General features: G+C 39.9%; 1 protein-coding gene across 1 annotated transcript in view; it reads left to right on the top strand.

Moving 5' to 3' along the window:
- Positions 1–22,145, top strand: part of CHN2 (chimerin 2) — a 159,948-nt gene that overhangs the window by 86,878 nt on the left and 50,925 nt on the right. Inside the window, exons 4-6 of the mRNA XM_054641929.2 lie at positions 3,266–3,297; positions 6,309–6,422; positions 8,105–8,390. Coding sequence (XP_054497904.1) covers positions 3,266–3,297; positions 6,309–6,422; positions 8,105–8,390 — 432 coding nt within the window. The remainder of the gene's footprint in view (positions 1–3,265; positions 3,298–6,308; positions 6,423–8,104; positions 8,391–22,145) is intronic.

Genomic DNA, 22,145 nt, shown 5'->3' on the forward strand with positions numbered 1-22,145 from the left:
TTTGTACTTTGTTTTTGTCTGTTAGCATAAGGATCCATAAATTACTCAAACCCTCTGATCTCTCCCCTTGCTCCCTGTCTAGGGAGTTAAGCATTAGACCCAACTGGTTGCCTAGGAAAGGTGGCTCTTTTTTCAGCAAGAAAATTGTCAGGACTGTACTGTAAGTGACGTAAGTGTTCTTGATGGGCATTATCTATGCAACAAAACCCTAAGTGTGTGTGTGTTCTCAGAATAGGGCTGATTGTTCTGAGCTCCTATCACCAGGAAATAGTCACTTCCCCACCAGTGGATTTTCTGCTCTTTCTGCTGCTGAGAGTTCTTTCAGGTGGATCTGCTTGACTTTGTGTCTGCAAACCCATTTATAACAGGAGAGGGAAAGCTAATCCCAACTGAATTTCAGTCACCTTTGCCTTCTGGAATATATAGAATTTCCCTTGAAGTTTTTACAGAGTCTGCAGTCGGCACAAAACAGACCTACTGGCTCCTTTGATATTTTTAAGCCTCTGCTTCATCAATTGTGCAGGCTTTTGGTTTATTTCCAAGTTCAGTCGAATGTTCTGGTTTTGATGTAGAGACCCTGATGTTATTTTTGATCTTTTATCTTGCTTTAACTTTGTTTCCTTGTGTTTGTTCCTAGTCATAAATTTGGTTAGAACAGAAATTGTTATTTCAGGGCAAAGGTTGCAGTAAGCACAAGAGGGATTTTTAGATTCTGAGGCACCAGGATGGTCTGACAGATCAGGAGCTTCATTTCAGGAAATACTACAGCCAGAAGTTGTGGTGATTTTAGACATGTGGATGCTGAAAGATGTTTTGGAGTGAAGGTTTCTGTTCTATGGGATAGGAGGAAGAAGAGAGAAGTAGAGAGACTTTGTGTGGATTCTCAGTAGAGCAAATCTTTTAACTCAAGAACAACAAGGAAAGAGGAAATCACATTATCCAGGGTCGTTCGGTCAGTTGCTAGTCAACTGATAAAAAATTTCACAGAAAAGTTTGTATTTTTTATTTTTGCACAAATAGTGTCAGAAGGATGAAAAAAAAAATATATATATGGGGGAACTTGTGCTTAAAGTTAATTTTGAAGGTGTGTCCGAGTAATTCTTCAATTTTTCTGAGACAGATTGAAAGTGTTGGGGTTTATTCTGTATATACATGCAATCAAGGTAAATCAGTATCTTTAAATAGAAGCAGATTCAGACTACTAAATGAAAGTCATGCTTTACTGCTTATGTCTAAGTGTTTATTTGGCAATTTTCAGTGTACTGAGTAGCCTTTGTTTCCATGAAAGAGAAGATTGCATGTGGTGGTCTTATGTAACCCAGCTTCTGATACCCAATTTTTAATTGAGTTTCCAGCCAAATCTATGCTTTCAAGGGTTATTAAGTTCTATAAGGATGACAGGAAGGCTGCACAGTTCCAAGATAATAAAGTCATATAGTGCTGTTGAAAAGGAACATATGAACAACCTCCTTTCAGAGGTAATACATCTTTTGTTGATATTATTTTTTACTTAAAAATAGAAAGCTAAATTGAATCAATGCACTTTCTTCTCTAAGTTCCCGTATATGCACATAGAAACACAGCACCTGCACTTGGCAATTCCTTTGATTTTGCTCTCTCTTCAGTTCTGTGTATTCTTTTTTCTCTTATCCTGGCCCCTCAGAGCTCAGAAATGTTTGTATCAAGGTATTATTCCTGGGCAGGAGTTCCAAGGCTATGATGCTGCTATTGTTAATGCTGTGCTAGAAAAGAAATGCCGAGCTGGGGAAGAAGCACAGTAAGGACTTGATTGAACTCCCATAGGGCTTCCATTGAAGATTCTCATTATCTTGTACAGACTTTTGTTCATCTTGTGCTGTCTTGTAGCCCTAGTGACTGCAGGGTAGAAAGTCAGCTGCTTCTCTTCAGTGCTTGGCGTGTAGAATCAAAAATGTGACAGTTATGCATTTGCTATTCAGAAAAAAAAAAATAAAACCTTTGCCAATTTAAAGTTTTTATGAGCGAAATAATAAGAATTCATGAAAACAAGAACAAGAGCACTTGTTTCCAGTCAGAGAAATTGAGGGAAAATCACTAAATGGGTTTTATGCTCAAGAATGGAACAGTCTTGAAACCACAGTTTGTCATACACGTGTTAGCATGTATGAAGCAATAATTCCACCGATTCTCCATCTTCATGGAGATACACAGAGCTCAGATAATCTTCTTCAATAATTTGGACACTTTATGTGTACCTTAGAGGAAGGTCTGTATGTCTTCCTGATGAAAGCACAGCCTGCAGCTGCAGCCCGGCGAGATGGCACTATTGGTACGCTCTGTGGCTGGCGAGGGAGCGGCTCTCCCTGCAGACACGTGGCTACGGATGTGTTAATGATGCCAGGGCGTTAATGATGCCCGGGCGTTAATGATCCCGGGCCGGGCCGTGTTAATTGGGGTGCCCCGGGAGCGGCCCCGCGCCAAGGCTGGGCCAACGGCGCCCCCTCCCGGCCGCACCGGGAATGGCACCAGGAGCGGCACCAGGAGCGGCACCGGGAGCGGCACCGGGAATGGCACCGGGAATGGCACCGGGAGCGGCACCGGGAATGGCACCGGGAGCCGGGACTCGCCGTGCCACGCCTGCCCAGAGCTGCTGGGTGGCAACCTGGCATGCCTGAGATGTGGTTCAAAGATCTCTGAAATGATTGGCAGTCTTCCTGGCCACTTCCAGTGTACTTTGGGTCAGGCCCACAAAAGCTTGAGACTTCACGGAATTTAGGACTAGGTCTAAGTACGTAAAACCCTGTTTTTTCCAAGGATTTTAAACATTTTGTATTGGGTCAGTTGCCATATAAAGGCAAAAAATGTATATAAAAGGTATATAAAACTCTATATTATATATAGTATATATACATTTTGCATATGTGACATAAATGAAGGCTATACAAATGTATACAAAGGGTATATAATAAAAATACATTATGAATACTAGATTGGCAAAACTGCAGTAAAATATTCTTCGTCTGTTTGGTCAGATTTCTTGCAATTATGTGTAGTTCTATTTTTTGACCACTGATACATGTTTTCCCTCCCAGAAATATATCAATAAAACCAGCTCTTCTGATTTTGTTTTTATGTTCTGTGTAGTCATGTTCCAGTCACAGTTTTGAGTCTGCAGAATATTGTAGCTTAGATGGGTGCAGTAGTCCTCCTTATTAATCAAGAGTAATTTATGTTGTTTATTTAGAATTATGTTTTTAATACTTTCATTCTTTCTTTCAAAATTTAGGTGGAGAACAGACCAAAGTATTATGGAAGAGAGTAAGTGTTTTTCTCTTTAAGTGTCTCTTTGGTATATCCAAAAGTTGTTAACGCTATAACTAAGAAAAAAAGGCACAAGGGAGGTCTAATAAAATATTGTATTTTACTTCTAACTGGGAACCAAATACAGTGAAAGCCTAATAATACTGCTGTGTTACAGTCCATTGCTGCTGGTCACAATCCTTGGATTATGCTGTTGTGTGAGCCTGCATGTTTGTTTTACTCCTCTCAGGAGAGCTTTGAGCAAAAAATGTTATATAGGGTATTCCTTCCTTTTATTTTAGTAGTTGTTTAAACCTGCTAGTGGTTCTGCACTGGCCTGGGAAGGGGAGAAGCAGCTTGTCCCTTGCCTTTTTGTGTATGTTCCTATGCTTTCACCACCCTACTGAGTTGTGGAAGTATGTGTATACTGCTGCTTGTGTAGCTGCTGCTCTCCCTGCTAAGGTTACAAAGTCCAAAATACCCAAAGAAGAGCAGTATTTTTCTTTGAAGAAAAATACCAAACCACCAGAGTGTAATTCCTTTGGGCTCAGTACTGTTTTTGCCGATAAATAACTAGGAAGGGGCTGTGTTGGGCATTAGCATGGAGATCCAGGCAGGTGAAGGGGAAAGGCACAGCCACTGCAGCAGCCACCCAGCCTTGGCATTTGGCCTTTACTGGAGTAATGTGCTGAGACCCCAGCCCTTATCACTAGCTGAATTACTTAGATCCCATGTTCTATTTTTCATTCCATCCCAGACACACCATATATGTTTCATGATCCTTCTCTACCACCAGAAACCTCAAGAACCAGTAGCTTTTCCCCTAATTACTGAAGTTTCATTTTTTAAATATTACCTTTGCAAATGAGGACTCCAGATCTAGCCACTAGAGTACAACAGAGCTGAAGACAGCTGCTACTTGAGTTACACATCACACTGCCTACAGCAGGACTTGTAAAACCATTGCTGCAGCCTCTTATCCAGGAACGTGCCTGGGTTTGTGGGGCAGCAGGGCTGACAGGAACTGTAAGATGTCATCTTGGTTAACCTGCCCAGGCAGGATCACCCTAGTTATCATCATTCAGAAAGGAGATTTCAGAAGTACTGAGGCAGTCCTATAAAAGCAGCTGACTCAGTACTCAGAAGTACTTGGAAAGAGAAACAGCCATTTCTAGGGAAACTGGAAAAGCCATCATTACATTACTGTACAAACCTGTGATGTGGCTGCATTTCAGGTAGTTCACATACTTCTGGTCCCTCTCTACCCTTTACTCCTCCACCCTTGTCTTGAAGGTTATGGAAGAAGAGAAAGGTGCAGTGAGGGGCAGCAATGGCAGAGTGAAGGGATTCAGCTCCTGCCACGGGAGGTCACCTCAGTGGTGCCCAAGAAGGGGATATGCTCAGTACCTTTTTCAAGTTCATTGCCAGAGGCAGCTGCAGAGGCCAAAAGCACCAAGATCTAAAAGGGTTTACAAGTGAGATTCTCAAATATGTGAAGGGTAAGGTCACAATTGTGTCTAAAGCAGTGATAGATAGGCAGGGATGAGAAGTGAAAGAAATATGTCACTGTTTCCTGCACCCTTTCTGTAAGCATTTCTTTTCAGCTGCTGTCAGAAGCAGGCATTAGTTCAGGGGATCTTGTACCACATGCAAGCTCTTTTCATGCTCTTATAAAAATGTACTAAAAATATCCATAAGAAAGCCCAGATTACCCAGCTTACCACTCATGGTCAAAGAAATTTCACAGGTGTCCCAAGCATCACATCCAAGTGATTTCTTAAATTGATCACAGATATTTTGTCCTAATGTCTAACCTAATGTCTGCTGTATTTTGTGGGGAATACCTAATGCTTATTATTTTTGACTAAAATTATGAATTTCCCTGAGTTTACAGGTTGAAATCATGTTTCAGTTATGTCATTTAGAGGATGTTTGTCCCCCACCTGTACAGAGAGAAAAGATTAATCAATTCACATTACGTTTAACATAAAGTCACACTGGAAAGGTCATCTAAACCTAATATTTTCAACATGTATTAGTTGTGAGAAGACAACGTAAAGAGAGCAGAACAATTGCATTTGCATCCAACGTGTTTTTCTTCTCTTTCACTGCCAAGCCAGAGGCAGTGTTAGGAATGTGCCACTTCATATGTATTGTCAGAAAAGAGAAAATGCTGAAGGCCAGTACATTTTAGTGCCTTTTTTTAGACAGCAGCAAAAATAGAAACTTTCAAAACCTCTGAAGAGACCCTCAGAGACTTATCAGCTAGCAAAATGTGCGTAGGAGTTAAGACTCAAACTGCTGTCAAGACTGAATTTGTACTTATGGAGAGATCACTGCTAAATATTGGTTTTCATAAGGTTAATTGTGCATCCTAGGCCCTCTTTCTTTCTTAAAATAGCAATGACAAAAGAATCAGAGAAGTATTGCTTTTTTCCAGCACTGAATGACGAGCTCCTTGACATGAAGAAAACAATGTTTTTCTCAAGACTTCTCTGTACCTTCTTCTACTTTAATATATGCAGAATAGAATTTTGAATAATTGTTTCCATTTTTGTCTCTGTTTTCCTTACAAACTTGAGGAAGCAATATAATATTAAAATGAAGCAAATTGATTATAAGAACACCTATGATTTTAATTATACTTAAATATTTATGTATATAAATACCTACCTTTAAATAACTGCATATTAAAGTGCAATAATTCAAATTTTTTTAAATGCCTTTTTACGTAGTTTTCAAGGGACATAGACTGGTAAAAGAGAAAATTGTGAAAAGAACAGGCATTTACAGGAAATAATCTTTGGGTGCAGCTGAGTTTATCCTGAGTGAAAGTGCGTTTCCAGTGTAATTTTTGTGTCTGTGCTGAACTTGTCCAGGCCAGGTGACCATCCTGCTCCTTGAATGCTACCCTGAGGGCTTAGACCACGATGCTCGAGAGTGCTGGAATTTTCAGATGTTTTCTGGGATGGAGAAGGGTGTTTTTCTGGTTGGATTATTCTGTAAGTCACTGAAATATCTCCCCTCAGGTTTCACGGGATCATTTCTCGGGAGCAAGCAGATGAAATTCTTGCTGGTGTAGAAGGAGCGTATATTCTTAGAGAAAGCCAGCGGCAACCCGGCTGCTACACCCTTGCTCTCAGGTAAATGCTGGTTTAATAGAGGCTTATAGTTCCAATGCAAGTGTGCTTCATGGAGGGGATTATATTGGTCCCTTTTGAGTGAAGTCTGTCTCCACCATTCCCTAATACACTGTGTGACACCAGAGTGCTTTTACACCCTCTCCTCAGCAGTTTGACCATCACGGTACTGCAGCAACCCAGTCTCTCCTTCAGGACCTGCCTAGGAAGTCCTTTTTCAAAAGCAGTGCCCATTTTCAGATTTTATTTTTTTTTAACCTAGAGTTAAGTTTTGTAAAGATGGATCTTCTCCTTCAAGACTCTATAAAAGATGTGAGTGAATACAGAATAGGAATGCATCCCTGTAGAGGACACAGCCAAGCTGTCCTTGGAGCTCATTGCTGTGTACAAACAGCAACAACTATCTGTGATAATAACCCCAAATAAAGCTGGAAAATCATGACATCCAGAAGCTGAAAACTGGCAGTTTTCTTCCCCAGTAGGAGCTCAAGTTTTTTGTAGGAATACATTGTGAATCATGGGATGCTGCTGCTCAAAGTAGGAGTCTGCTATTCAACTGAACGAAAAATGCAGGGGGAGCCCAAGCTCCAAACTCACTGCCCCTCACAGGTGCCTTTCCTGTCTAAGGTGTCTTTCCTGACACATTAGCTGTGTCATTCAAAACCTGCCCACTCAAGTCTTAAAAACACTGTGTATTAGCAAGAGAAGCAAGGGAACAAGATATTCAGTTACATGAAACAAACTCCTTGACAATATTTTGCAATTCTTATAGCATTATTATTCCTGTGAGATATACACAAACTACAAGTCTGCATTTTTACCCTTCTGCTAGTAAGACAGAAAGAAAAATCCTTTGAGGAGTTATCCCAAGTAGCTGTGATACAGTGCTGAAATCATGCTTAGAATTTGTATTGATGTGCAGATGGTAAAGCTGGAAAAGCTGGTGAGTCATGCCAACTAAAAAGTGGTGTAAATTAAAATCAATTTGTGTCAGCTGAAAAAGAACAAACACATTTTTTTAGTTTTGGAGGAGATTTCAAAATGAAGAATAAAAAAAATAATAAAGTATAAGAACTATGGCAAAATGCCTATTGTTTTGATGAAACAACATATTTTCTAACTCCATCTGGATAATTATTTGTAGAATCAAAAACTGAATTTAATTATAAATTGGGATCTTATATGAAAAATCTGGGTGCAACATGAAAGGCTTAAACCATGTGATTTGAAGTCCCAACAAAATTTGCTGCCATGCAGTTTTGATGCAATGTAAGGACCATTTAACTCAATAGTGTATCTTTGAATGCTTTAATCAGTGATGGGATTCCAACCTCAGTGTCACAAACTGAATGTGCTACTACAGCACTTGGATTATTAAAACACTTAAAAAATCCCAATAGGTTACACCTGCTGTAAATAGGGCTAGAGTTTTCCCACATAACTTTGGATATTTAATTGAGCCTTGAATTAGGAGCTTGGTCTCCCTGGCTTCCTGACAGAGCCTGATTCAGACCCTTAGGATTTTGATTACTTGGTAGATGTCCATCTCTTCATTTACTGTAAATATGCCCATATGTGGTTAAGCACCTGCTTTCTGCACCTCAAAAATGCTTCATGATGGAAGAGCCTTCACTGAATTCTCTCTTTCTTTCTTCTCTCCCTCTGTTATTTTCTGGTGTTTGCAGATTTGGTAATCAGACCTTAAACTACAGGTTGTTCTATGATGGGAAGCACTTCGTTGGGGAGAAGAGATTTGAATCAATCCATGATCTGGTTACAGATGGCTTGATAACATTGTACATAGAAACAAAGGCTTCTGAGTATATTTCCAAAATGACAACAAATCCCATATATGAGCACATAGGATATGCCACTTTGCTTAGAGAAAAAGTGTCCCGGAGGCTGAGCAGAACAAAAAATGAATCAAGAAAAGCAAGTGTGACGAGTGAAGAAAATACTCCAGTTGAAAAGGTAAGTATTCAGTTTAAAATTTTTGTAATTAATACCAGTCTTTCTATCAAACCTGAGAAGAAAAAGTTTTGTGAGAGGACCTGTTTCTATTTTCCTGTACTTTAATAAGTATTGCTATCCCACTACAAAGTTAATATGACCTTGGGTCCCAACTAATATTTGACTGGAGCTTATGATAAAAACTTTCTAATAAGTACCAAATGTAAATGTTTTCACCATGTAAATATATGGGTATATAACATTTACCTTAGGAGCTGCATCTAAATTGGTCACAGGTTATATTTGTCCATGTCGACACTCAAGCATTTTCCACAGCAGGGTTATGAATCTGGTTCCCACCGACCCTTCACCACAGCTCAAGTTTGTTATCTTTCTGTACGGGGTTCAAAGCTCCTCTTCTCTGACAAGCCTTTGGTGGATGGGTTTCAAATTGGGATACTGTGTGTTTTCTTTCCTTCTCATGGATCTGAAATTGGGGTGTTGCCTGTTTGCCTCAATTTCTTCTCGCTCTTCTCATTTGAAGTGGGCTTTGCTTGATCTCCTTCTCTTATGCACTCGTATCCCAAAACGTTGTATGGACTAGGACTTACATGATGATAAACTGAGAATTTTGTGCAGTTAGCAGCCATATGAAGATTTAAAATTAGAAATTATTTTACATATGAGAAACAGCCTTGTAAGCTTTGACATGTGGATATTTTCATTTCCCAGGTGGTATGGCAGCAAGAGCTGTCAAACAAAACTTTGTTTTTAAGTCTGGTCCTTGAGCTGAATTGACTTACTGACATTTGTTAAGCATACTTCTGCAGAGTGACTTGATTTTAGTGTTCAGTGTGCTGGCCAGCTAGTTGGGAACTAGAGCCAGTTTTTGTTTGGAAAGCAGCGAGTGAATTTCCTGTCATATAGTCATGGAGAGTATGAAAGAGATCAGCTTTTTTATATGTATCCTCGTGTCTCTAGGGAATTTCTAGCAGGATTATCTGTTGGGTTCACATATCTGCATTGGCTGATTATTTACTGGTTTGGATTTCTCAGTAATAATAATTGCTTGAGTAACTGACCTGACATGTAAACCTGTTCATCCTCTATAACAAATCAATTCCATTGACAATGACATTTTTTAGGGAAGGCATACTGATGCAGGGAAGGCCTTTGGAGAAGGACATAACAAGTCCTCCATTCATGTTTTATTTCAAATTAAATCCACTGGTGATGGCAGTTTTTGGTTCAGTTGAATGGTGTTGTAATACCCAAAAGGATAAATGCCATTGAGATGCTCGTTCAGTTGATTTCTGTGATTGGACACTAGGTGATTTTGAATGCTGTGACAGCCATAAAAAAGGAAATTTTTACTTTATTTGAGGCACAATAAGAAGTAGACACAGTGCACTGTGACAGGTTTTTTGGTGTAGGTGTTTCTGTGTAAGTAAGGGAATGGTCCAGAGGGTGGTCTGGACTGGGTCATTATTGGGATGATTGTAAATATAATTGCATGCATGTAGTGTAATAAAGCAATCATGGCAATTGAAAACCATGCTACATTCTCTAGGAAATCAGAAGAATTTGATCTGTACAAGGAAAATACAGTTTCAAAATTGTATTTAATTTTACTTACAGTTTTTGCAGTTTAGGAGCAAGACTTCTGTTATTCTCCAAGTGCTCTCAAAGGCTTCAGAGGGGTTTGCTCTAGTACCAAATATTCCATAACAGATTATGTTTTCTGTTGTGCTTGCCATTCTTCAGGTTGGGCAGTTTTAAGCAGGCATTGCAAAAACCCTTTTAGACCAACAGAAGGCAAACCATTGTGGAAGGGATCCCTGGCCTCTCTCCTTCACCACTACCTTTTTATTGATGTATGGCTTTGTGCAGCTACACAATAGGTGACACTAGCAAACAACTCCAGATTAACACTGACTCAGTCAGGAGAAAAAATAAGTGAGTTTTCTGCCACATCTGCTACCTGATCTACTTCATATGAATAGAAATGCAGCACAAGACTCTTCCCTGATAATAGCTAAAAAAACTTTTATTGGCTTAATGTGAGAGAAGTGCTGCATTCTTATTTCCAAGTACCTGTGCTTAAAAATGTTTGGAGTTGATGTAATGCAATGGCAATAGTGAAAACACACCTCTGGACCTCATTAATGATTGTGTTAGGTCCTCTTTTGTATTGCTGCTGAATGAAATGTGTTTAGAGGATTATTTGTCTCTGAGGTGGTTCTAATGTGAAAGGCAGGTCCTTGGCCTACAAGGACTTGTGCTCATCTAGATTTCTGTATGTGCAGGCAGGAGCAGCCTGCAAGGCTGGGCTCTGTGGCTGTGCTGTCATGTAAAAATAGCTGGCTTCAGCTAAGCAACTACACTGTTGGCAACCCTCTCTGCCTTCCTCCCACAGAGGGGAAAACCAGAAGGAGGAAGAGCAGCTGTTTCTAACATATTTTACTTGCCAGGAGGAGTAGGAGCAATCACAGCTATAAGAGGAGTGGGGCTAAATAGACAAGGGGATCTGCTCAGGCTGAAGACCTGGTGTAGCAGCTGAAGCCTTGATATTGATGATTAGGACTCCCAGAGGGCTTCTCTACCAGTAGCAGTAGTTTTCCATCATCTCATGTAAATCTGTGGGGAAAAAAAAAAAAGGATTACATCAAGTAAAATATTATCAACTTAAAAAAAAAAGCTTACAAAAGTCTGTATGATGAAGCCTACCATGGCTGCTTTTGATTCAAATGCTCCTGGGGGAAGTCATGAGAGGTTTGGTAGCAGACACTTCAGTGGTCATCTTCCAATTTCTTACTCACAGTAGCCTCAGATAAAGTATGGACTGAGCTTTGGAATAAACTGGTGAATTATCAAGCCATTATCAGTCCTAACAAATGGGGATAAAACAGGATAAAAAGAATTTCATGGTTTTTTTTTATAGAAACTTTAGAAATCCTCTAAAATAGAAGAATATTACAGGAAAGTGGTAGTTCAGTGAGAGGTCCATCAGACGTTTGGCTTGAGGCTGATATGTCTTGTACAGCATTTTAAACAAAGGCCATGATTTGCCCACAAATCACAACTTTCACCCACTTCAGTAACTCCAGTAAATTTCAGAACCCTAGAAATTAGATCATGAATATTCAGTATCACGTTTTTCTGCAAAGTAAATTCTTTGCTGATTGTGTGAAAAATCATTCATGGCTTTTTTTTTCCCTCTGGCCAGCTGAACAGGCAAAATGTTAAAAATTAAGATTATTGGGCTGTTTTATTTGAAAATGCTGCCTAGAGTGTTTTGAATGATCCAGAAATGATGGGGGGAAGCCATACACGCAGGACAGAAATTTCCATTATTTTTCAAGAGGAAGATGAGAATTCAGTGCTCCAAGGTTAAGCACCAGTACTCTCTTCTAAGAAATTAGGCTCTTTACAGGCGAGATTTTGTTTCATAGTGAAACTAATTCCAGAGTGTGAAAGTGCAGCTGAAGGCATTCATCTCCTCCGTGGGTTTGTTAACACCGTCCAGGGAGTCTGTCTGTTCTGTCACCTCCCAGGATGACAGCAGGGGTTATTCAGTGTCACTCCAGTGCCCCTGCTTCCGTGGGGAGGGTTGGCAGAGGGGGGGCCACCAAGGCACAGGCTGGCAGGAGGAGCCAGCACTCGGATGAGATGCCTTGGTACTGCCTGGGGTACTTGTCTGTTCCCATAATGATAATTTCTTTGAGGTTGTAATTAGTGGAGTCATGCCCATTCCAGAAGGGGATGTGATAATTGGGCTGGATTAAGCTGTTGTTGTTCGTGCTTTTTTTATCCAACATTTTTTATATCAGGCCTAAGAAAACATTTATGCTCTAAGATACTTAATGCTGGTGTTTCATCCAAAAGTTATTCCTGTCTGATTTTGAAGAGGTGCTTGATTTGTAGACACAAATTCCAAATTTTCGGCTGAATAGGGTAACAGATCTTTAATCTGAAAGGAACTGCAATGATTTTTAGGAATGAAGTGTTGTGGGGGAACAGCATGCTGCAGATTCTTTCTTAGCAGGGCAGGCAATTGTCGTTTTAATGGGATCCAGGTTCAACAAGGATTTTGGATAGAGTTTTTTATGCCAGAAAATTTGATGATCACATGTTGTCTGTTTAGAGTTGTGATTTAAGCTTGGGAAAGTTGTGATCACCTGCTCTATGTTTGCTCTGCTTATGGAATGCTGTACTTGGGGCAAATGAACACATACCAGAGAATGTAGGGCAGATAAGTACCTGGTACTGGTGCAGTCTGTAATTAATTGCCAGTAGTTCCAGTTAATGGTGAATGTAGGAGAAGTGTAACCTGCTGTAAGCAATTAATCTTCACATATAGGAGTGAAAAAAATTGCAGTAATCTGTCAGTAAAATATGTAGTTCTGAAACATTTATTGCTATTGCGTTTTCCTGCAAATGCTACCCTTACTGAGTCAGCAGTCTTTGTGCCATAGACAGGGAGAAAATAATACCCCTTTCTTATCATACCTCAGCAAGTGTAATTTGGAAAATATATTTGAAGAATTGAAATGCGAGAAGGAAATACAAGCTGTAGTTTCATGAATGCTCTGATCAGGTAAAAGCTGTCCCAGCTGCTGATGGAAAAGCCATCCTGGTTCCCTGCTTTTGCAGTTTCAGTCCCATTCCTGTGACCTGCTCTGTGCACTACTGCAACAACCCTGTCCCTGGGTGAGACCTGGATGCTGTGATGCAGTGCCCTGTGTCAGACAAAGGCTGTGCCCCACAGCTTATTTCTTTGCTGTGCTGCTCTGATGAGAAGAGCAGGCTGGAGTTAAAGAAAACCCTTGGCAGCATTTGAGCTTAAAGTGTTTGCAAAAAGAATGATCTTAATCTGTCTGAAAGAGGACAAACTGTTGTAAGTGCAGTAAAGATTAAGGAAGGTTTTTTCCAGTGGCAGGTCTCTGCTTACTTGGATCCTGGCAAAGCTCCCATCAACTTCTCTCCTGGTCGGATCTGGCTCAGTCGGTTCAAACGTACTGCTTGTACATGAAATATGAGTTTGCTTGGAGCCTGGGCTGCACTGCTTGTTCTCTCTCTGGCTCCAAGTACATGCCAGAAGCAGCATGAGGCATTTAGCAGTGATGGCCTGTACAGAGCAGGGCAGAGTTTGAGCTAAACCAAGAGCTCGCTCTGTTCGCGCTTAGCAGCGGGACAGTGCAGAAAACTCTGTGTTGCTGTTTCACATGGCAACCTCTCTGTTTTGGTGGAACTCATCACTAGCCATTGAAGTGCAAATGACAGAGCCCACAGTTAATATTGCAGCTAGAACTAAAGAGCTGGAATGATTAGCATGTTATGAAGTCTGGGAGGCTGTAGATTTCCGTGGCAGAAAATACCACACAAGTAATAGACAGATAAGAAAACTATTCCTATTAAGGCAAAGGTGACAGAAAAGGAAGAATAACTTTGCTAGAAGTTGATATTGCTGTCCTCATTAGTCATGCTGCTCACACACAGTTTCCCATAGAAGAAAATACAAGACTTCCAGGAAGGACTATTTTCCAACATCCCTTAACTGGAGATGTAATCTGGTTATAGAACTAAATTTTTAAGGGCATTGCTGTTTTTCTTACATCAAAATTGTACAAGAGGCAGTCAATTTTAAGACAAACTATGATTGGGTTCAATTTTTGTAGGTATTTGACACTTTTCAATTGTTATTCACACCACATCCCTTTCTCAAGGCTTTTTAGCCTCATCTTACAACTCCATTTTTGTCTCTTCATTGAATTTTCTACAGGTACTGCTATTAGCCAACAATAAAGAAATCTTTTCAGTCTTTCATTTATTCATTATTCTTCCCATTCTGCAGCTCCTCTAAACCTCTAATGATCCTATTACAGGTTGCTAGACAGTGTTTAATTCTCTGCTGGGATGTCTATCCAGATGTTGAGCATTTCCTTCCACAGGAGGGCTGCAGGGTACTGTGCTGCCCCAGCAGCAGATCCTGGGGTTAAGAAGGTAGTGAGCAGAAGCATCTGTTCCTGTAGGCTCTGGGCTGGAAAGGCACTGATAATTTGATGTGGTGTATTTTACATTGCCTTCAGCTCCCTTCTTTTTACAGCGTGCTTGGTCAGAAAAAATTAAAGTGCTCAGTTCTACATGGATGTTAACAGCCCACCATTGTCTTTTATTAGTGGTTACAGTCACACTCCTGTATGCATGGCCACAGAATTCACAAGGGACTTCTCCCCTGGCAGAACTGATTTTTCCCAGAAGATGCTCAGACACCGCACTGATAAAAAGCAACATAAATCCTGTACACAAAGATGGCCTTTATCTGCAGGGTTAAGTAATACATGCAGTGATAAAAGGTGTGTGGCATTTTTGCTGCTAGAAGCAACAAACTAATACATCAAAATGACTTTGGGAGTAATGAATTCCTTTCATCAGTCACTCAGGCTTGTCCTGCAAGAGTAGCATTCTACACACAGGTTACCACACGTACGTACTTAATTGTAGCGTGCCTTGACATGAGTACTTAACTACATAGCTGACTCTCTTTAAATAACTGTTAGCAATTCAGGAGTGATTCCATCCAGAATACTCTTTGGTATTATAGCACAGCAAGGAGGAGTTTATATCAATACACTAGGTCTACCAGCATATATTTTTAAATAATTTTTTATTTCAAATGACAAACAGCATCATACCAAAATTATATTCAGCTGATAATTTTCTTTTGCTCTTCAGTGTTGGCATTCTTTTGTATTTTCCAGCTATGTCTCTGCAGCTTTTTGTTTATTTAGTACATCATAAATATAAAATAGACACTATATAAGAAATAAAAATAAGAAAGCTACCAAAGTAAAATTGTGGAAAGCATCTGTTTCAATTCCCTCCCTCTGGCTGTCTATGTTTAGGAAAATGGACAGTAGTTGACTGTGGAACTCCTAACTATTTAGACTGATTAAAGAAGGATTTTTGAAAGGAATAATTCTTATCAGTTATAACAGTAGTGTAAATTGAGGGAATCGAGAGAAAGAGAGGTTCCATAGCAAAGTATTTGCTTACATTGCTTCTCTGAACTGTCAACATCTCTCCAGGTTCCTGGTTTATGTTATTACTGTCAGCTTAGTATTCACGACTTTTGCCTCAAGCAGAATAAGTGATATGATTATGCCTGAAGAGAACTTGTAAGTTGGAGACAATACTGACTTACACAAATGACATGATGCAATGGGTATAATCTGATCCATATGCTGCTGAATTAAGGGGAAGACCCCCAAGGATTTCACTGAGTCTTGGAGCAGTTCAGGGCGTTGCTAAGCATATGGAGCAAAGGTAAATAGCCAGTTTGATACCATCATGGTGTTTTCCAATCCAGTATTTTAGAAAGACAGCCAAATGGAAACAGTGTGAACGTCACAATTAGGTTGGAATTTTCTCAGGTAAGAATTTCAGTTTAGTACTAAAAATTATTCAATACACCAGAAGTGCTTATAGTACACCTAAGGCAAACGGCCCTTGTATCTTCAAGTACAGTTCTGTCTATCTGCAGATAGGCTCTATCAAATTCATAAATTAATCCTTTTCTCTTGGGTATGTTCCTCTTATGATCTTATTAATAATTCTACTAAAGCTAAATGTTTGTTGCATAAAAACCATGCTTAGTTTGATGTACTAAAAATAAAAGCTTACATGAGAGTATATTATCTTGGCTTTTATACTCTTTACACAGTTTGATGGCATTCAATTCATATAAACAAATTTCTGCAGGGATTGGGATGGAGCCTTCAGCATAAACATTTCATTTGTCTAGCCACTGGAAAATGAAAAGGCATTTTTTAAATAAAAATCTATACTTAATTATCTTATGGAATAGGCACTAAAATTTTACAAGCGCCTTTAAACTGCCATGTTTTGATATTGGAAGACAAGTGTTCAACTTCTTAAATATAAGAAATAGATAATTTTCTGGTAGTGGAGGACTCGGAATTAGTGTTAAAAAGAGAGTATTTAGGTTGTGAGTAGTAATTTTCCTTTATATTTTGATTAGAAAATAAGTATTTTAAGTGATGTGCGTGTCCAGGTCATACATTGGCTTGGTTAATTATAAGGAAAAAAATAACCTGTCCTCTGTGTTCATGCTGAATATGACAAGAAATGATAGGACTGAAATACAGTGATAAGCATTGCAGGTTAGCTATTAAGGGAGAAAAGAAAGAATAATGAAATGCTGGGCTAGAGTGCCTGAGGGGGTGACAAAAATCTCCTTCATCAGAAGGCACAGAAACATATTAGAAAACATCTGGCAGAAATGGCACAGATAGCATGGATACCTGAGGCAGGCAGAAGAAAAACATCTCACAGTACCTTCTTGTTCTATTTCTCTGTGGTTTTCTGTGTCTGAAAATATATTATCTAGGGTCTGCTTCATCTTGGCTAGATGAAGACAATGTACTAAAGTAGGAGCAGTTATTTGATTCCTCCCCCTGGGACAAGGGGACGTTCAGCCTTCAGTTCACAATTGCCACTGCACTAGTGAGGCACTAACTACAGCCAGAATCCTGGTGTCTAAGGCTTTTTCATCTGGTCTCTCATCACAGAGACACAGGTTAGCAGCCTGCATTCACATCCTGCAGCTGGGACACAGGAATCCAGGTGCAGGTATCTCCCTGGTCGCCTTTAGGCTGGGCCAGCAACAGAAAGTTGGGCACAGTCTCAGTTAACAGAGCTTGATGGCTCTGCCAGGCAGGGCAAGGCAGCAGCCTGGGCAGGAGGACAGCTGGTAGTGGCCACAGTGCTGTTGACTGCTCTCAGCTGAGGTTGGACTCCAAAGTTCAGGAACCGGTTATAAAAACTGCTCATATTTGGAAAAGAGGACGCTGTGGAGTGACAAGTACAAATGGTAACAGTGGGCTCTTCCTTTTAATGCATTCCCAGCCCTGGAGATCGGTGGGACTGCACACAGTTGTCAGCATGGTTATAAAGAAGGAATGCTGCCAGTTAGACTTGATTGCCTTTTTGATAGATTTACAAAAGTACCGAGTGAAAAGAATGCAGCAGATGTAGAATAATTGGATTTTTAGTAAAGTAGTACAATCTCTCATGAAACTGCACTCTTGACATTAATTCAAATTTGGTTGGCTCATGAACGTGGTTACATGGACCAAAAATAGGTAGAGGAATTTCAAGCAAAGAATAGAGATAGACAGCGACTTGATGAGCTGGGGGAAAGTGGCTGATGAAGTACTGCAGGAACAGGAGTTTGATTTAGGATTTTTATTGATCTGGAAAAAGTGCAAACAAGACATTACCAAGAACTCAGGACAGTTTGAACTATGATGTCACTCAGTACAGGAATTTAATCCCGAGGAGCATAATGAGCATCCATGACAGAAGCATCAAGAGAACCTCATTAGAATTTTTAAGAGGAGAATTTGGTGGTTTTTAAGTGTATAGAAAGGAGCCAAGCCACATATGGGCAGTAGCTCTTCTTTGGGGAGGGTTGTTTGCATTTAAACCAGGTATGTGACTACTGAGCAGGAGCTGGAGGTGACAAAGGAGGAGATTGCCATGTCTTCAAGAGAAATTGTCTTCTGCTTTTGAAGATGTTATACTTTGAAAGCATCATTCCCTGATTTTCTGCTGGTTCCATCTATCAAACCAGTACCTACAGCTTTGGTGACTTTTGGCAAGCTGTAAGGTAGAAATAGTGCTTCACCTTCCCAGGTGAATAATTCACCTTCCCAGTACCTTCAGGCAGGGAGATGTGGGAAGCCTGTGCCAGGTGCCATTTGGCAGGTGGTACAAGGCAGCTTTTCTGACAAGTCTGTCAGGCTTGTCTGGGTCCTTGACAGCAGAGATGACCCTCTGAGGTCCCTTTTCAGTGCCTTCTGCATTGCTCATGGCAGTCTGAGCTGTGGGCTCCTCAAAAAAGGACAAGCTAGGAGTGTAGCTTGGCAGAGTTTATCAGGAGCAAAACAGAAGTTGAGACAGGGCTTTTTGTGGGGGAGGGAGGGGGCAAATCTGGAGAAAGCATTTCCAGATAAATCTGCCTAGACTCTATACAACCTAGACTTGCAGGGAGCAGCTTGGGAGGAATCAATCAAGATGATTTATGAATGAAATTGTCACAATTAAACACTAGGTGGCATGTTTACTTAAGAGTTTCTGGGGACTGACTTAGGGTATCTTGCACTGCTGACACCATTTGTGCTTGTGCAATGAGTGGTTTCATGGGAACATGACCACCCAGTGCCTTTTTTTGACAACAAGCATTCATCTTGTTCTTAAAAAATGTGGCACAACAACACCATTGCTTACTTCAGCCTTAGAGTTAGTCTTTGGCTTCTCAAATTCACTTCTGTTTTAAAACAGATTGTGAAATGCAGGGCTGTAAGGAATAGGTGTGTACATGGAGATGGTCCTACAGAGGGGTCCAGTCTCAGAGGACTTATGTGAATACCAGCAGGGGTTAGTATGCAAAAACATCATATGATTTACTTGTTTTACTTATCTGAAAAGCTAATGTGGCAATATATAATGCATTTAAAAATACAAATGAAGTACACATTTTTTTTTATGTGAACGAAAAGCACAACTTTTGATTTCAGGCTGGAATTTTAAAGCAATGGCATCCAATGATAAGGGCTAAATACTTACTAGCAGAAAATATGTTTTTATTCTGCATGTCTGTGTGACACGTTTTACATCAGCCAGGCTGCAGTTTTAATGTATGCTGTTGCTTCTCTGTTGGTGAAAGAATATATGCAGCTGTCTTCTGTTGTGTGAAAAAAAAACCTTTTCACACAGTTCATCCTTGAGAAAAGCCAGGACCACAGTCATCACCAGGGCAGAGCACTTAGCCTCTACCAAAAAATACTGTTCAGTTTGCCTGCTCAAAGTTGACAAATAGATCCTTTGGACTAACTGCAGATACTGTGAAGATGAACTTTGTTCATGCAGGAGATACCCATATTGCTGATTGCACAGGTTTTTGCAGCTCCCCTGGAAGAGAGTTGTAGGTGCCCCAGCAGCCAAAATTCTGGGATGAAGGCTATTGTCTGTCACTCTACTCTGCCATAACTCATGTATGGACCTGAGTTGACAGAACTGTAGAGTGTGAGCTCATACAAACAAGGTTGGCCATATAAAAAGGGAGCTAAATATGTAGGGGTGTGCTCATTATGCCAGTGCTGAGGAGTGTGGAAAATAGACTTTGCCATAGGAACAAGATTATGGGGATAGATCCTCTCCTTGCTTTACTCTAGGTGTGTCCCAGATATGCCTGGTGTTGGATTTAGATGATATTTAAGTCCCCTCCAACCCAAGCCATTCTGTGATTCTGTGATTCTATGATTTTAACAGCTTGCATTAGGACATCAAAACTGCGTCCAAAGCATCTGTGCTCTGGCATCAGGAGAGTCTTAGTGGTTTGTACCACAAAGATGAATTTATGCCTATTTCCATTTTCAGTAGTCCTGGTGCCCATATTCTGTAAGGGGTTTTATGTCTGTTATTTTTGCAGGCCTCAGGATAATACTAATAGAGCAGCACATAGTTTGGACAGTGAGCAGCTGTCCTGCATGTCCATGGCTGCATCCCTCATTGCTGCCAGGCTGCATTCATAGAACTGTGGTTTGCAACCTAGGTACATAGAGAGACACCTGGGAAACTGTTTCAAATAAATTAATTCTATTTCTTTATATATTTTAGGAAGTAGAGGAAAAATATTTTTTCTTTAATTCTCTCTTGTCCTTTCTTTAATTTGATCAATCCAATCAGTGGACTTTCCTAAATCCATCTGGTCTATAATACATTGCCAAAATTGAAGCCAAGTGAATTTGCAGACAGAGCTTAAGGCACTTCCAGAGTGGCTGAAATTGAAGTATACTGCCAGAGATTGGACTAAAGAGAGTATTTTCAAGGATACTATTCACCTGATTTGGTTCCTCATAGACCTCAAAGTACTAGGAATTAAGAGAAAAGTCTGGATTGTGGTTTCTTTGTGGGCTGGCAGAATCCCAGTTGAACAGAGTCAAGTCATCATGTGATATAACTTGCTTTTTATGAGACACCACATTCAATGCAGAATTCATATAATTTCCACATGATACTTTGTAGGGAATTTTTCCATGTGTGGTTTTTTAATGAGCTCTCAATTCCATGTCTTGTTTCCTTCTCCACATACAAGCTGTGTATCATCCAGCTACAGACAATTTCATGAGAAAATACAAAACATTCTCTGATTTCCTTTGTTCTATTTCTCATAAATTTGATGTTGCAAATATTAAATTTAAAAAAAAAAAGAAAAAAAGAAACATGTAGCTAGGGTACCTGTAGCATTTTCTTTCTTAGTCGGCCAAAGTGTATGCTCTCAGACAAAGGTGTGATACTGAAATGAGACCAAGCCTGCATAGCCATGGGCTGAGGCACGTTGCTGTCCCATTAGAGCTGCCCAGGACTAGAAATGTGGACCAATGTGTGGTGATGCACATCTCCAGGGCCCAGGGCCTTGGGGCTGTGCTGGGCCAGCCTCCTGAGCAAGCACAGCCTGAGCTGTCTGTGGAGTAATAAATATTTGTATCTTCTCAGACTCAGAAGAACCTTCCTCTTTGGTGCTAGCAGATGGAGGTGGGTGGCTTGATTCTTCTGCAAGGAGTATTTGAGGTAGAAGACTGCAAATAAAAAGACAGTAGCTGAAATGTTAATATTTTTCCAGTTTATTGCCTATTTTCCTTTTAAAACACGAGTTGAAGTACCTGAATAAGGGTAAGAATCATGACCCTAATAAGAAAGAGATTAAAAGTTTCAGCCATCAGCAGCCTTTCTGACTGTATGTAAATTGACTTAACAACTGTGGAGGTTTGCGCTCTACCGCCACCACCTACTTTTATCTTGTCAGGTGGTGCTAAGAATAATTTAGTATTTTGAACAGTTGTGTGTTTAGAGATGTGTGCAAGAATGCAGAGAAAGTCCTTGAATATTTAATATTCCAATAAACAAATTAAAAAGAAGTTAATTCCATTTTTGATAGCACTTCCAATCTAATATAACATTATCAGAGCCAATTGAGAAAAAAATATATCCCTATAAATTATTTATAGTTTTTCCTTGTGTAAAGATTTAGCAGATAAATTTGTGCATAGAAAATAATTCTTGATATTCTCAGCTTGTGTTTAAAAAACACAAGTTCTGCATCATCCTCAAGGAAAAAACCAACACAGTAGAATCTGGTAACAGTATAACTTGAGTATTTATTGCAGTAGGGAAGATGTATTTTTCACAAGGCTTAAAAAAAGAGCCAGGGGAATAGGGGGATGTGGGAGGAATTGTTTGTATCCCTGAAAAAGAGAAATTGGCAAATAGGAAACAGTTTCATAATAGCTCATTTGGGACTGCAGAGCATTTTGGATTAGCCATGCACCACAGGTAATACTAGTTTATCTTTTTATTATTGTGGTTCCATTCACAACACACTGTATTCCAAGATGCTATCCATGGCCTTTTGGGGCATAATTACATTTTTCACTTGATCTGTAATTTAGTAGCTGGAACAAGAAGACAAAAGGTTATTTGGAATCAGACCTGACAGCCAGGAGGCTGAAGTGCTGACATTAGTCTGCCTCTGAAGGGTCTATGCCTCATGTTTTGTCTATGCGTGTGTTTGTGATATATTTAAAAAGCAAGAAACTTAGTAAAAAGGATTCTCAGCCCACACACAGGTGCAGGCAAAATGCACAGTAATGAGCATTGAACTGTCTGTTTTATTTTCAGCAGGATGTCTTT

This window comes from Agelaius phoeniceus, chromosome 1, assembly GCF_051311805.1.
Source record: "Agelaius phoeniceus isolate bAgePho1 chromosome 1, bAgePho1.hap1, whole genome shotgun sequence".
Lineage (NCBI taxonomy): Eukaryota > Metazoa > Chordata > Aves > Passeriformes > Icteridae > Agelaius > Agelaius phoeniceus.